General features: G+C 34.6%; 1 protein-coding gene across 2 annotated transcripts in view; it reads left to right on the top strand.

Moving 5' to 3' along the window:
• The window catches only part of LOC119644996 (ecdysone-induced protein 78C), a 78,977-nt gene that overhangs the window by 27,597 nt on the left and 36,770 nt on the right, over positions 1-14,610 (top strand). For both annotated transcript variants that reach the window (XM_038044740.1, XM_038044739.1), the window contains 2 exons: positions 3,067-3,266; positions 4,711-4,852. In XM_038044740.1, coding sequence (XP_037900668.1) covers positions 3,067-3,266; positions 4,711-4,852 — 342 coding nt within the window. The remainder of the gene's footprint in view (positions 1-3,066; positions 3,267-4,710; positions 4,853-14,610) is intronic.

Raw genomic sequence — 14,610 nt, 5'->3', positions numbered from 1 at the left:
CAAAAAAAAAAAAAAAAAAACAAGACAAAATGATATTCACTTCATATGTATGCTTCTACCGTAATGCTATTAAAATGCATTGTAATTTAATTTGCATTTCAATTCAATTTTAAATGAATTTAATGCAATTTTTCTTCATGGCGGCCGTTTACTTTCATTTAGAAATAAATTAATCAATTCAAGCCATGACAATATTATGAAGAAAGCAATCAATCGTTAGATGCCTCTTTAAAAACTTGAAACACTTTAATTCTCGCAAAAAAAAAAAAAAATCTCTTCATATGAAATAACTAACTAGAGATGTAAGCAAAAGAATGTGCACAAGTCTTTCAAGACCGATCGCGAACTTCACTCAATATTTGTACAATTCGCAAATAGAAATTTGATAAGTTATGCATAAGCAGTGAAATTTTCCTTAAATGGGAAAAAGGTTCACTCACTTTTTCTTGATTTTGAAATTTTTTTCAAAATTTTCTCCCTTCACCGCACAACGATTCTCGTATGTTAATTGAGAAGTTGATGTTTATGGGGACGTATGTAACATCGAGAAGAACTTAAGATAGACTCAGCTTTCTCAGCGTTTTTTAAAACAATCTAAGCCCGTCTGCCCATCTGTCTAGCGTCTGTCCATATAAATTTATGGTCAGCCTACGGATGGCAATTTTCGAGATATTTTGAAAAAAGTTTGATACACTGGCGACGAGTCTTGACCCGACGGCGAACGCTATTGCAAATCGTTCCGATTGATCCAATCCACTTTTACCACTCCCCCACATATAACGTTGTATTCTGAAAAGTCGGTATATGGAAAAAAATTGCAATTTATTGCGGCATTCTAAATTTCTGTGAACGCTTTCGGATCGGGTGTTGCCTCTCATATAAGAGAGTTTTCCACGGAAACTGAAGCCTTGTATGGTAAACAGATAGAATTTCTCATATTATATGGTGAAAATTGGCTCATAATAGTAAATTAACAAAGAAATCTACCTTACCGGATTGGGACCATGTACGTCTATCTATACCACCGCATATAACATATACCAAAAAAGTTTAATCGTCAATTTTTTTGTGATGAAAATTTGTTCATGATAATTCATGACCTAATTTGAACGACATGGGTCTATTTTTTGGCTCCCCCTCCCCCTACCCCTCCAGCCCCATAAGATATTTCGTGAGTAACAAGCCCTTCGGAAAAAGATTACATTTTTAATATATTATGATGAAAGTGAATTCATCAGTAGCGTTTCAGCAAAAAAATCAATGATAGGGAATTTGGATCACATAGGTATATTTTTTTTTAACTCCAACATATATACGCGCTGGAATTTAATTCAAACACTTATATGGAAAGAGACCTAACCTTCCTACCTTCTAACCTTCCAATATGCAAGCGAATAACTGCACTAAGCAAAGTGATGTAATAGTGGGCGTTGCCCACTTTTACTCTTTACTCACTTGAAATAAAAATAATTTTCTATTAGAACACAATTCGCAGGCGATTTCGTTACGTATGATAATTACTTTCGGGCGCATTCTAAATTTTGTTTGGTTGTCATCTTTTTTATTTAGAAGATTAACTTCAAAGAACATACCTTGGACATTTGATACCGCACATTACTTGCAATACATAAGTTTATTAAGTTTGGGCGGAATGTATGCAATAGTCAGGAAGACTTGAGAAATATTCATATTTTTGATACCGATCGATTGACAATCATTTCCTGTCCATCTGTCTGCCTGTCTGTCTGTCGGTCTTGGGTGTTCTTTTGATCAAACTATAACGGGCGACTATTGCGATACTTTGAGGAAATTTGATAGACTAACGTGTTTCGACTCAAAGACGAACGCTATTGAAAATGGCTTGGATTGGACCACCTTTTCGACCAACTTGCATATAACGCCATATTATAATAAATCATAACAACAACAACTGTAGTATGGTGCAGGGTATTCAATTTGTGACCTAGTATAACGTTTTCATACATTTTTTTTCAAATTGTCTATTCATGCGTTTTATCTCGAGCTGATAGCGAAACTGAAACAATTGTATAAAAAGAAGCAAAATAATGACAATAATATTAATAATACATATCTACATATTAAGTCGCGTGTGTACGTGCGGGTGTGTATGTGTGTATCTGTTTTTATATAATTAATTTTATATAATTAATAATCTAATATGTTTTACCATTTATTTGATGTTATATAATATTTAGTTCTGATTGTCTATTCAATTAAAAAAGAATGCAATGTTCACTCTTGTTGCATATATAAGAAAGGATAAGAAATATGAAAAGAAATTTTGTCACCAAATTTATTATAACCGTAGACTTTAAAGTCAAGTCAAATCTATTTTTTGTAATTTATTGATGTGAGAAGACTATTACGTTAGCGTTTCGTCAATTAAAAAGGATGCAATATCTAATTGGCGCGCTACAAATCAATTGTACTCCAGTTCCACCTAATCGATGGTTTTATTGAAAACTCGGTTATGAAAGGTGCGCTTAGCGCAACATCAGACAAAATAAAATTCATGTAGACCGGTGTGCGTTCCTAGAACGTCGCAATTAACTGAGCTTGATTGCTCGGCTTTATTCTTCTCAAGCTTGATCCTCTTTCGTTCTCTCTTCTTCCTAACTATTTATTCTGCATTCGATTTTGGCAGTTGACATTATGCTGCTTTTGTAAGCAGCGTTATCTCTGTCATTCAGGGGTACATTAAGTAAGTTTTTGCCAGTGTATGCAATAATATTTAGAATGTCCTGAGATAGACTCATCTTTTATTATCGATTCAGACTGCAGGCTTATCGGTTTGTCGATCTATTGGTCTGATGGGCGTTCCTGTGCTCACACAGATCATAATTTTGGGTATATTTTCATAAAATTTCTTGCAACGTTATGCTTCGGCTCAAGGACGAGCGCTAATGAAATGATGATGTTTGTATTTGTTTATTTTAAAAAAAAAAAAAAAAAAAAAAAAAAAAAAAACGCTACCTTATTAAACATTTCGTCACACTTTGATAACGAGTGACCGCTAATTAAATCGATTTATCTCTTTAATTTTAGAACATCTACAGCCCCATCAATCGCATCAAACATTAGCGCAGCAGCAACAATCCCAGCAACAACATCAACAGCAACAGCAGTTTGCCATTGCTGATTCAAATACAAATAGTGCAGTAGCAAAATCATTTGTACCGTGTAAAGTTTGTGGTGACAAAGCATCCGGTTATCATTACGGCGTAACATCCTGTGAAGGTTGTAAGGTTAGTATTGCCTTCTTCTCAATCTAATCTAACAAATTATCTGACAGAGTGCGAGCACTATCCTAGCAGTGTAAACGATTTAATATATCGACGGTTCAAACGGCTCTTGTTTGAAAATGTATTTAAAATATCTGTGATCGAAAGTCGTAATCTTAGCAAAGCGTAAGTTGGAAGTGTATGAGAAGACACGGCGTCGTTAAGGTTTTGTGAAATATTCGTTCTTGTGATACAATACGAATACGTCGCACTTATCAAACAAACACGATGTGACCACGCCAAATATAGTTGAGTCTTTCACGCCTCCTCTGGCTATAATCTTTTTTGCCCATCTCCATTTGTTCATTTCCTGACTGGTTAATCAAACAACAAAAAAGAAAAAAAGAAATAATCAAGAAAATCTATAAACGATTGAAAAGATGCGAGTCCACGAAAATGATTGGCTTTGCGGAAAGTTCTGATCTTGGGATGAGTGACACTTTCACTCAGCCCGAGACGACTCCATCAACTATTCGCTTCGGTTTATAATCCAGGACAAGACCTGAAATGGACTAAAACGAGAGAATTCTCTTCAAAGAACGGGAAGACAGTTCAGTCTATCTGTGAGATCATGGCATTAGTTTGTCGAGATGAGAGCGACATCATTCTCACAAAGTTATCTTTGAAAAGAAGAAACGATAATCGGCGAGCATTATATGCAGTTATTGCAGTGTTTTGCATTCCCAAACTTATTCTATTTCCTTTCTTAAGCCCTCTTGTTCGTCCCGTGCGTTCTCATCTTTCGTCTGCACGTATAGACAAATGGGAAAGTTGTTCATTCAATTTATTACTTCCCGACGTAGTTGAGGCAATGTTTTGAGCAGACATTGCCAACACTACCGCTCAACTTGATCGGAGGAATATATTCTCTGGCTGCAATTTAATAAACCCCGAACGTAACTCTTGCCTGAAAAAACGTAAGGGATGATGATGAAAAGAGGTTTTAAAGTTTTTCAAATACAAATAATAATGCTGGCATAAAAAATAAAACCGTTCGACCACTAGGTCTACCATCTAACTATGACTGATTGTGGAAATCACAGCAGAAAAAAGAAAAGAAGGTAAAAAGGTTAAGAGAGCTTGCTATGTAACTTGATGTTGGGCTTTTTTTTTTTGCCGAATGTATTTTCCTCAAATTCGATTCGCTGCTAGAATCGTTTGTCACCGATCTTATTCTTATTTAGCGATTACAGATCAATGATCTGATTGATCTCCTTTTATAGCTACGTGTGTGATTGTGTACCGCACGCCGATCAACAATTAGTTAATTAGATTGTTTGGTGGGAGTGTGTAATCCGCATTGTAAGCAAATTCCACTATTTACGGCCATATGTAAAATTTGATCAGCATCAAATACGAATTAAATTAAAAAAAAAAAAAAAAAATTAATTTTTTTATGTATTTTCAGGGTTTTTTTCGACGCAGCATACAAAAGCAAATTGAATATCGTTGCCTGCGGGACGGTAAATGCTTGGTGATACGTTTAAATCGTAATCGCTGTCAATATTGTCGTTTTAAAAAATGTCTATCAGCAGGAATGAGCCGAGATTGTAAGTACCATTTATTTAATTAACACATTCCTTAAAGCTTTGTTTCCTCCCAATCAATGCAATCGACTTAATTATTAAATTAATTTTCATTGAAACGCGAGACGATCAATCTTAATCTATTGCCTCATGCTGCATACAGCTATTTCGAGTTGTTGTTGTTGTTGTTGTCGTTGTTGTTGCTGTTGTTGTTGTTGTCCCAGTGTAAACTTCAAAAAAAGAGAAAAAAAAATGGATTTTTTTTTTTTGTTGTATTGACCAACTTACCGGGAGCATTGCGGTGTATAGTAAAAATGGCCAAATTACAATGCTTGCAGCATTCGCAGCAGCTTTTAAAGAAATTTATATATATATATATATATATATATATATATATATATATACATATGTACATTGTGGGTTCTCGAGTTTTGCACAGTTTAAAATTTGATTTGACGCTCTGTGACCTACTTATCAAGTTTGTAATTTTTTTTATTTATTTTTTATTTCGTATTGTTTTTGTGTGCAATCGTGTTAGCGTGGATGTGTGGAACTATGTGGAAGTGTGGAAGTGTAGAAGTACTAGAAATAAACTTACATTGAAATCTACATAGAAACGTACTTTCATTAGTTATTGTTGCCGTTGTCGTTACCATTACCGTTGGCGTTCCTATTGCTGTTGCTAATGCTGTTCCTGCTGCCGCTGCTGCTGCTACTGCTGCTACTGCTGCTACTGCTAGTACTGCTGTCGGTTGACGTTAAGTTTCTAACGTGCTCGAATCGGATTTATACCCTTAATGCAGTTAGTTTTTTTTTATTTCTCATTGTTTCCATTTGACTCTTGTGCGTTGTTGCTGTTGCACTGGCATACGAAACTTTATTAAGTTTGATTTTAAAAGTTTTCGTTTTAATATTTGTTTGTTTTTTTTTTTTTTTTTTCCTTTTTATTTCTTGGTTTCTATTTACTGAAAATGCATTGCAGCTAAATTGGCAAATTGTGAAGTTAGCATTAGATGCACACGGCCGTTCACTTCTACGGGCTTATGGATACAACGGATATATAGTATCAGTATGACGCTCACGATGCTACGATGCATTTTTTTTTTTTTTTTTGAGTGTGATTGACATCAATTTTCTGTTCGCCACGCTTGACGTGCTATTAATTTCAAGAGATTGTTTCTGCTTTAGTTTTTATCATAAGCAGTAAAAAAAAAAGAAAGAAAAAAAATTCGTTTATTTCATTTTAAATGTCATTTAAAGTGTTTAGGCGTTTAAGCAAAATCTCTAAGAGAGGTTAGGTTACCTACATTACTTAAGGTAATGAAAAAGTTTCCCAACATTTTTTTATTTTTTTATTTTACAACGAAACGTCTAGGTAACCTAGATACGATCGTTCTTCTAACGCAAGAGCTGTTGATATTGTTTAGTAATTCAACGAATTGTTAAAATAACACTGGAGAAGCAAATCCGACACACAGATGCGACAGTAATAAAATGTAATTGATTTTATATACATACATACATACATACATACATACATACATACATACCATACCACATCGAAATCATATTCGATTAGAGTCATTTTTTCCATTATTTTCTTTTATTTCATTTGTCCATCATCGGTTAGTATTTCAACTTATTACGCCTTTGCTTATAGCGAAGAAACTCAACATCCTTTCATTTATAAAACAATGGATAGATTTTGAATAAAAAATATTTTAAATCATATTCTTGAACAATTTGAGAGCAATTCTTTCATTTTGCTCATTTCGAATTTTTTAATAGCCAGTAGTCCGTAGTCTTAAGTCCGTTTTAAGTAATAATATTGAAAGGACAGAAGAAGAGCTTAACTGCATTGTTTCAGTCAAAGCCTTGACGCCTTAATCATAATTTTAATGCGCGGATGGAATTATGATCACTCAGCTGGATCTCACAGCATGGCAACAACATGGCGTCTACTGTTTCCATATTGGCTCTCCAACGGTTATAAAAAATCTAATTTTAAAGGCATGTCTGAGCAGAACTATTCTGGAAACGTGGGCGATTGCAAACGGTCCATTGGAAAGTTTGCTCATATCTATCGTTGTACTAAAATTAGGACGAGAAGCAAGAGAGGCATGTCTAACCGTGTATAAGCACCCGGTTGCTGTATTGACTTCGTAGAAAGTCAGGGGCTTTAGATAGGGGTACCGCCTAGAACCCACAGATATAACATGATATTGTGTTCTGGACTCGTAGAAATATGCTATATATCCTACCTAACTAAGCGAATTTTGCTCTTTGGCGCAATCGCTCTCCCCTCTGCCATCCGGTACCGTGGAATCAAATCCTATCGAGACAGGCATACCCCATGATAGTGTCTGCTTTGTGTTGTAAACGTTTAGAGAGCATACAAACTTGCGGCAAATACTCGTTCGAAACTGAAATGCACACTTCATTAAATATGCGAAAAGACTGCAGCATTTTAGACAAAACATGCTTAAAACAACAATCACAGCTTATAACAACAAATATGTCATGTGAAAGAAAGGGACATCGGAACATATATCGAATCAAATCGAAATTTTATTTGGCAGCTCTTTGCGATCAGGTAGCATTAATCAGGCCCATCACCGGTAGAAAATTGTATGAAAACAGTGTCTTAACTGATGTTTGGATGATTTTCTATGTGAAACACTACAAGCTTTCTCAACGGCTGCTGGGAACATGACAATCTTTCAGTACTCAAACTAATTGCGAGCATTAAGGAGCTTTGAAGAAATCTTTCGCAGAAATCATTTTTGATCTAAATTCTGAAAAAAATTACTTTAATATAATATTAAAGCTGTTCTTCAACTTAAACGTTTTTCTTCTCGGAGAGAGCACAAGCGCGGTCGATGCTGTCGCCTGATCACATCAAACTAATATCTTCGCGCCTTACATCTTAGCTTATGTAAACTAAATATAGTACGACTGAAGTATGACAAGTTGCGGTAGTGTTGTCGTACGACATGCAGGCAATTACAGTACGAATGGATAGACGGAACGCTGCGATAGCCTAGTGAACATATTAAAAGACTTAGTTGGTAGATAAATCGGTGGTATCTCTGCAGAACACTTGCCCTAGGTGTATCGATAACACGTCGATGCTCGAGGGTATGAACTTTCGTCGCCGATATGTGCTTGAACTTTTCGCTGTCAAGAGGTTTGGCGATGAGGTGTAACTCTAATTTTGGCCGGATATGGAACGTGTAAGTGGTGGGTGTATCGATTGCAATGATGTATATTTCAAACCGCTTCGAAAACAAATGTCCTTGACTTAATCTTTCGACAGCCCGAACGTATCGGCTATCCAGCGAACATGATTTTGTATTTTCATGTCCCGAGTATTAAGGGTTGTCGAATCTTCGACATTGGCATCACCAAAGGCGAGAGAGAGACTGATCGTCACTTGCTCCATGCGTTAAGAGACACAACTGCATTTGCCTGGCATTAAAATTTACCCTATTAGCTTGACTCTCATCCGATTTAGTGTGCCATTCATTCATCATGCAACGCTTGTTGTGTACTTCGGTGCTGTTGGATCACCCGGTAGGAGAGAACAGGCTGCTGTTGTCTCCGAATGAATAAATAATGTTTTCTATCGCGCACAGAGGTACGTTGATGAGCACTAAGAACAACGTAGAAGAAAGAACAGAGCGTTGTTGTACTGCAGCATTTAAGTTGAATGCGACGGCGATAAATCCTTCGATTACAACTTTTATCGAAAGTTTATTTAGGAAATTTGATATAAATTGAGTAAAATTCTCATCCAACAAACATCGGTGCAGTGTATTATACGCTGCTCCCAACAAACGCGACTTTAACTTGAACACCCTATCAATAACAACTGTACGGATGTGAACATTGGGCCGAAAATAGAAGACAAAATGGCTATTGGTCACATATTTCAAAACCGTTCACTTGTTAAGCTCTTGATTTATTCGCCATAAATTGCCCCTTCCGATTACTATTGTTGATAATGGACGATGTATTGCTTATCTAGGCGGGTGCAACTGCTATTCCCATAATGATATTCAAAAATTTCACCAAAAGAGGAGGCATGTGTTCGTTGGTTAGGTATCATTTTATATTTGAATACAAAAAAAAAAAAAAAAAAAAAAAAAATTGATTTTACAAGAAACCTCTTTAAAATATATTCAAGCTCCCGTCTTTAATATTGATAAGAAGAGAAAAATACCTTGCTAGTTATATGAATGCTTCATTTGCAAAATCGATTAACTCAACTTTTTGCATTTCTTTTAATTATAATATCGAGGCAATTGATTGACTCCTTAAATAAATTTATTTAAAAATAACAAATATGTGATTGAATAATAGATTGAACAGCTGCTTACTTCAGATATCCATCCATTCGTACTCTAACATAGTCTTAACTGAGTTGAAAGCCTTTTTGACAAAGCATTTAAAAGGGTAAAGTCAATAAGAGAATTGTTTTCTATCGCTACTAAAGACTCGAGATAAGACGAGATGCGAATAAACAATTGCAACACTTTTCCGTTTGCTTTTAGTTTTATGAAGTTAATCGATTTGGCAAATGGCAGATATTCATACTTGCACTGGCTATTGTAGTCTAATCAGGTTAAGTGCTTGGCCAACTTAGATGATGCTTCATTATGGAAGTGTTTCTTTTTGTTGTTTTAATAAGAACCTTCCAAGCTGATGTGCTTTATTTATTTTTCGTCTTCCTCTTTTTCTTAGACGTCTCACGTCTCAAATGCAACGACCTAGTAATCAGCGAAGGAGCGGCTTAAATCAAAAATGAATCTTCATTATTATTATATTTTAAGCATGCGTAACCATTCGCACAGCATTTTGCATAAAATTATGTTTATTGCAAGAGATGAAAATTTCACAACACACAACAATAATAAAAACAAAAAACTATATATATATAAATATATTTATATATATATATTTTTGTTATTTTATTTTCTTTGCTTATTGTTAATATCTTTTGTTTATTTGTTTGTTTGTTTGTCTGTTTATTTGGGTGTTTCTGATTTTTGCAATTATTATTGTTATTATTATGCATTCACTTGATCCCATGACTTAAGTGTTATGCACTTGTAAAGGCAAACGTATATTTACATAGATATGAATATAAGTGTGTGTGTGTGTATGTTTGTTCATAGATATTTTTGAGTAAATACAGAGATGTACGTTTGCATACGTGCATATAAACGCGTGCATTTTTTTTGTTCTTGTGTGTGCCTTTGTGCGTGCGTATGTGTGTTTGTGTGTGTGTGTGTGTGTGTATGTGCGCATGTGTCGACATGATTGAATCATGATTTAGATGCACATTCTTAACGTTTGTTTGTTTGTTTGTTTGTCTAGAGGAGAATAATTGATTAAGTGTTGTTGTCGCCGATATCGTCACAGTCATACTAGAAAGCTGCTAGTTATTTTTGTTGTTGTTATTGTCGTTGACATTTATGTACATGTATGTATATATGAATACGCGAATATAAGCAGCAATAGTTATTTACTTGGACGGTCATTGATCTTAGCCTTTTTACGAACTATATACTATCAGTCATCACTAGTAACTTAAATGATTGACTGGTTGACTAACTGACGCTTTGCCTAACTGACTACACTCGCAATATTATTATTGTGTACTTTTTGCAATTTTCATACGTGTCGCACTCAAGGCAATAATAATTCTCAACTAATGCAAGACAATGACACCAGAAAATGTACATAATTTGAATAGAAGAGAGAGCAAGGGAGATAGAAAGAGAGAGACAGGATAGAAGAAGGAGAGAGAAAAAGTCTGTTTTTTTTTTTGTTTTCACTATATGTAAATGTGATGAGCGGAATTAGGCTTCATTTCAACGAGTTCCTCCTACCAAGGACCCTTAATTGGTTCAAATATATAATAACCGCAATTAATGTTTCACTTAAATCGCTTACAACATGCTTACGTCTTACGTAAAAAAAACCAAAAAAGAAACTTGTAAAGCAGAGATTATAACAACGGAGGGTTCATTGAACCTTAATATGGTTTATTACCGTTTTTTTCTGCTTTGCGTTTTTTTTTTGTTTTTTTTGGAATTTTTGTGTGAAAAGATGATGATTCTTCTCCCACGTAAAATGTATGTTTGCAGTAAAACGCAATTTCATGAAGCGAAAGCAAAGACAAAAACAATCATAAACTTATTGAAAAGATAAGCCCACCGCTAAGAAATGTACAGACGTACTTATGCAAAGTTTTCATGCGTGTATGCTTGCGCGCGTATATGTGTATTTGAATGCCTATAGCACCCGGAAGCCTATCTATCCACCGTATGTATACATATATATGCATGACTTTATAAGTTTGTATGCCGTGATATTTAACGAAACGTGCAAAATATGCATAGCAAACAATTTCGAATCCGTTAAGAAAACAAAAACAAAAAATTTCCTTCTTTCAATTGCTTCACATTTTCGTAATGTATATATATATATATATATGTAAATACGATATCTTCTCTAAAGTGTCTAACCTGTGAAACCGAAAAGAAGTAAGATGCCGCAGCGAGATGGTTGGGGGGGGTGGGCGGAGAGAGTCTAGTGATGGGAGGGGTCTTAAATTGCGCATTTGTTTGCCGTTCAACTGTTGCATGCAACATTTCAAAATTTCACAGGCTGTACACACTTTCGCTTTGAATACAATGCAACACAACACAATTTAACATCGCATAACACACGGAAAAGAAAAAAACAAAAAAAAAATAACCAACGCGGATCGTTATGCCAAGCTATGCGCCAAGTTAAGTGAATAATATCTGACTCGCTTAATGGCTGACTGCCTAACTGACTGCTTGGGTAGCTTAGTGATTTGTTTGACTCACTGAATGACTTGGGACTTATTGTTAAAATAAAATAAAAAATAAAAAAATGCCGTTAGTTGCGGTAATAAACTGAAAAGACTGTTACCAGACATGCAAGACCAATAAAATCGACAGGGGAAGTAGAAGTAACAAATGACTGATCAGCAGTAGCAGCAACTTTAAACGAGTGAAAAGCAAGAGCTTCCTACTATCTTATATAATGGCAGGGAACACAATTTGCCAGTTTCATGTAATGAAATCAAATTTAACCTAACGACGCGCCAGGGAACGTCCCTTCGATTATGAGAAAAGGACAAAGATTAACTGAAGAGAAAATATTATTTTTTTTTCTTCTTCGTTTTCTTTCTAGTATCGTAAAATGCGAAAGGGCGTCTGCATTTAGTCAGACAAGTTATTTACTCGCGGTCACCTTCTTAAGTTGTGCGGCCATCGACGGCGTAAAGATTTGACAAAAAATTATTTTTTAGTATACTTTGGTTAATTAATTGCGAATTGGTTAGCAACGACACGCGCATGCGCAATTGAATATTTTTCTTCATCTCTCGTCTTCTTGTTACGTAATCGATCAGTCTACCATTCGATACACTTAACTATGGTGAAAAATTTTATAGGCAATTCATGCAGTTTGCGTTGCGTTTGGTTTGTTTGTTTGTTTGTTTGTTTGTTTTTTTTTTTTTTAGTGGAAAAGATAAAAGTACATCCAAATTTTATATATATGCTTGATATCTTCATCGAATGGAGTCCACATAATCATGAAAACAATTTTTTTTTCTTTTTGTTTTGAAAGGTTAAAAATACGGGCAACAAAAATCTGAAAGTCTTGAGGCTTTCTTAAAAGATCGGGGTTCTATATAAATAACATCACTGTAGCTATTTATATATCCGCGCAGATATATGGTTGCGCGTATATTCATGGCAGTCGATGGGCTTGCGTTGACCGCTATAACGAGGGCACTGCCCATAAGTATAAAATACAAAGTTATTGAACGCTTTTTAGAGACAATCATTAATAACAAAAGATTGGGTATGTAGTTGCTTCTATCGTCAACAACTAAAGAAGAAGAAGAAGAAGAAGAAAAAGAAGAACATAATGTTGCTCTCTGTTTGCAATGTTGCAGTTAGCTTAAATACGACAATTCTCAAAGCAATCTAATGATGGATGGCACAATGTAAACGTTTGTGTGTGTGTGTATATGTGTATGTGTGGCTTTAACACTTTAAGATGATCCCGCTCTCTTCCATGTTTATTATCTTTCATTCGTTTTACTTGCAACTCTTTAAAAAGTTAGTGAAATTCCTTCTTTTTGGCTTCGTTGCTTTCTGGCGTGCCCGCTTTGTAATAGAAAACGTTGACCTTTTCTTCCTTTCATCTTGGAAATATATATATATATATATATATGTACATATGAACATCACTGTATAACATATAAACATTGGCTCTGCTAATGCAATGACTTTTTTTTAAGCACTTACTAGACCAATCAACAAAAAGAACCAGCAAAAGGAATGCAAGCAAAAAAAAAAAAAAAAAAAAAAAAAAAAAAAAAAAAAAAAAAAAAAAACCAAAAGAAAAACAAGAGAAAAATAAGAAAAAGTATAAAGGGAACTGAACGCATTAAAAGCATCAGAACTGTGTTGCTCCCTCTTCCTTTTTGCTTTGCTTTCCATACTTGTACACATTTACTGGAGGAACATTTAACATCATCAGGCGTAAAGAGACTTGTTCGTTCGTGTTCATAATTCATCCCATGTGCTTATGCTGTTGATGATGTTGGTTTCTTGTGTTTTTTTTTTCCCCCCCATTTCTTTTACATAATTTGAAGTAATGATTTCAATGACTCCTTCTTTTTTCACGATTTAACTTTATAATGCACTTGCTTTGTAAGCAACAACAACAAAGTAAATAATAACAATAATAAAAAAAAATAAATAAATAAATAAAAAAAATTAAATAAAAGAAAGAAAGAGGGAAAAAAGTAAAAAAAAAAAAAAAAAAAAAAAAAAAGAAGGGGAACGCGGAAATTGCTTTTACCATAAATGCGGTTTTGTGGCTTTTTGCTGGTTTTTATTATTTTTGTTTATCTGTTGCTTATGCCATGGCATACCATGCTATGCCATCCATTATACTGTTATCTTTTACAATGAAAAGTGAAATGCACGAAAGTCAAAGGCCGTTGAGTTGCCAACCGCATAAAAAAGTCTATGTAGATATATAAATATATTTATGTTTTTGTGTGTTTGTGTTTGTGTGTGTGTGTGTGTGTGTGTGTGATGTTCATATGTATGCGTGCATATGTAAACAATTGCACAACACTTAAAAAGTTGTATGCAAACATTGATTTAATTTGTCTTTCCACACTCGCGTCATCAGTGTCATCATCAAGATCTGCTCATCATGATTATTTTTGCTATAATGCTATAGCACGGATGGGTATGAATGAATTGCTTGTTGTTGGTGCATTGGACTTTTTATTATGTCTCAACTTGATCGTATTTGTTTACTTAATCGTTACAGTTGATTGATTTGTAATATAGCAACAGCAACTGCAACAGCAGTAATATAAACAACAAAAACAACAACAACAATAATAATAATAACAATAATAATAACAATACAAAAACAATAACAAATGTACTGAGTAAATATCTCATTGCATACATATATATATGTGTGTGTGTGTGTGTGTGTGTGCGTGTGTGTGTGTGTGTCTGTATGTGTGACACAAGTCATTGGTATTCTTTTGTTTCTCTTTTTGTTTCTCATTCTGTTCGGGAGTCATTTTTTGAAAGGCACTCGATTAACTTACACAAACATTATGCTTACTTAAAATGGAATCAAAGGAACTTAAATTACATGAGCATGTTTTCCTACATATCTGCCTCTCTGTGTGTGTATGTGTG

Source organism: Glossina fuscipes, unplaced genomic scaffold, assembly GCF_014805625.2.
Source record: "Glossina fuscipes isolate IAEA_lab_2018 unplaced genomic scaffold, Yale_Gfus_2 1, whole genome shotgun sequence".
In the NCBI taxonomy this organism is placed as follows: domain Eukaryota; kingdom Metazoa; phylum Arthropoda; class Insecta; order Diptera; family Glossinidae; genus Glossina; species Glossina fuscipes.
This window is presented reverse-complemented; position numbering and strand designations above follow the sequence as displayed.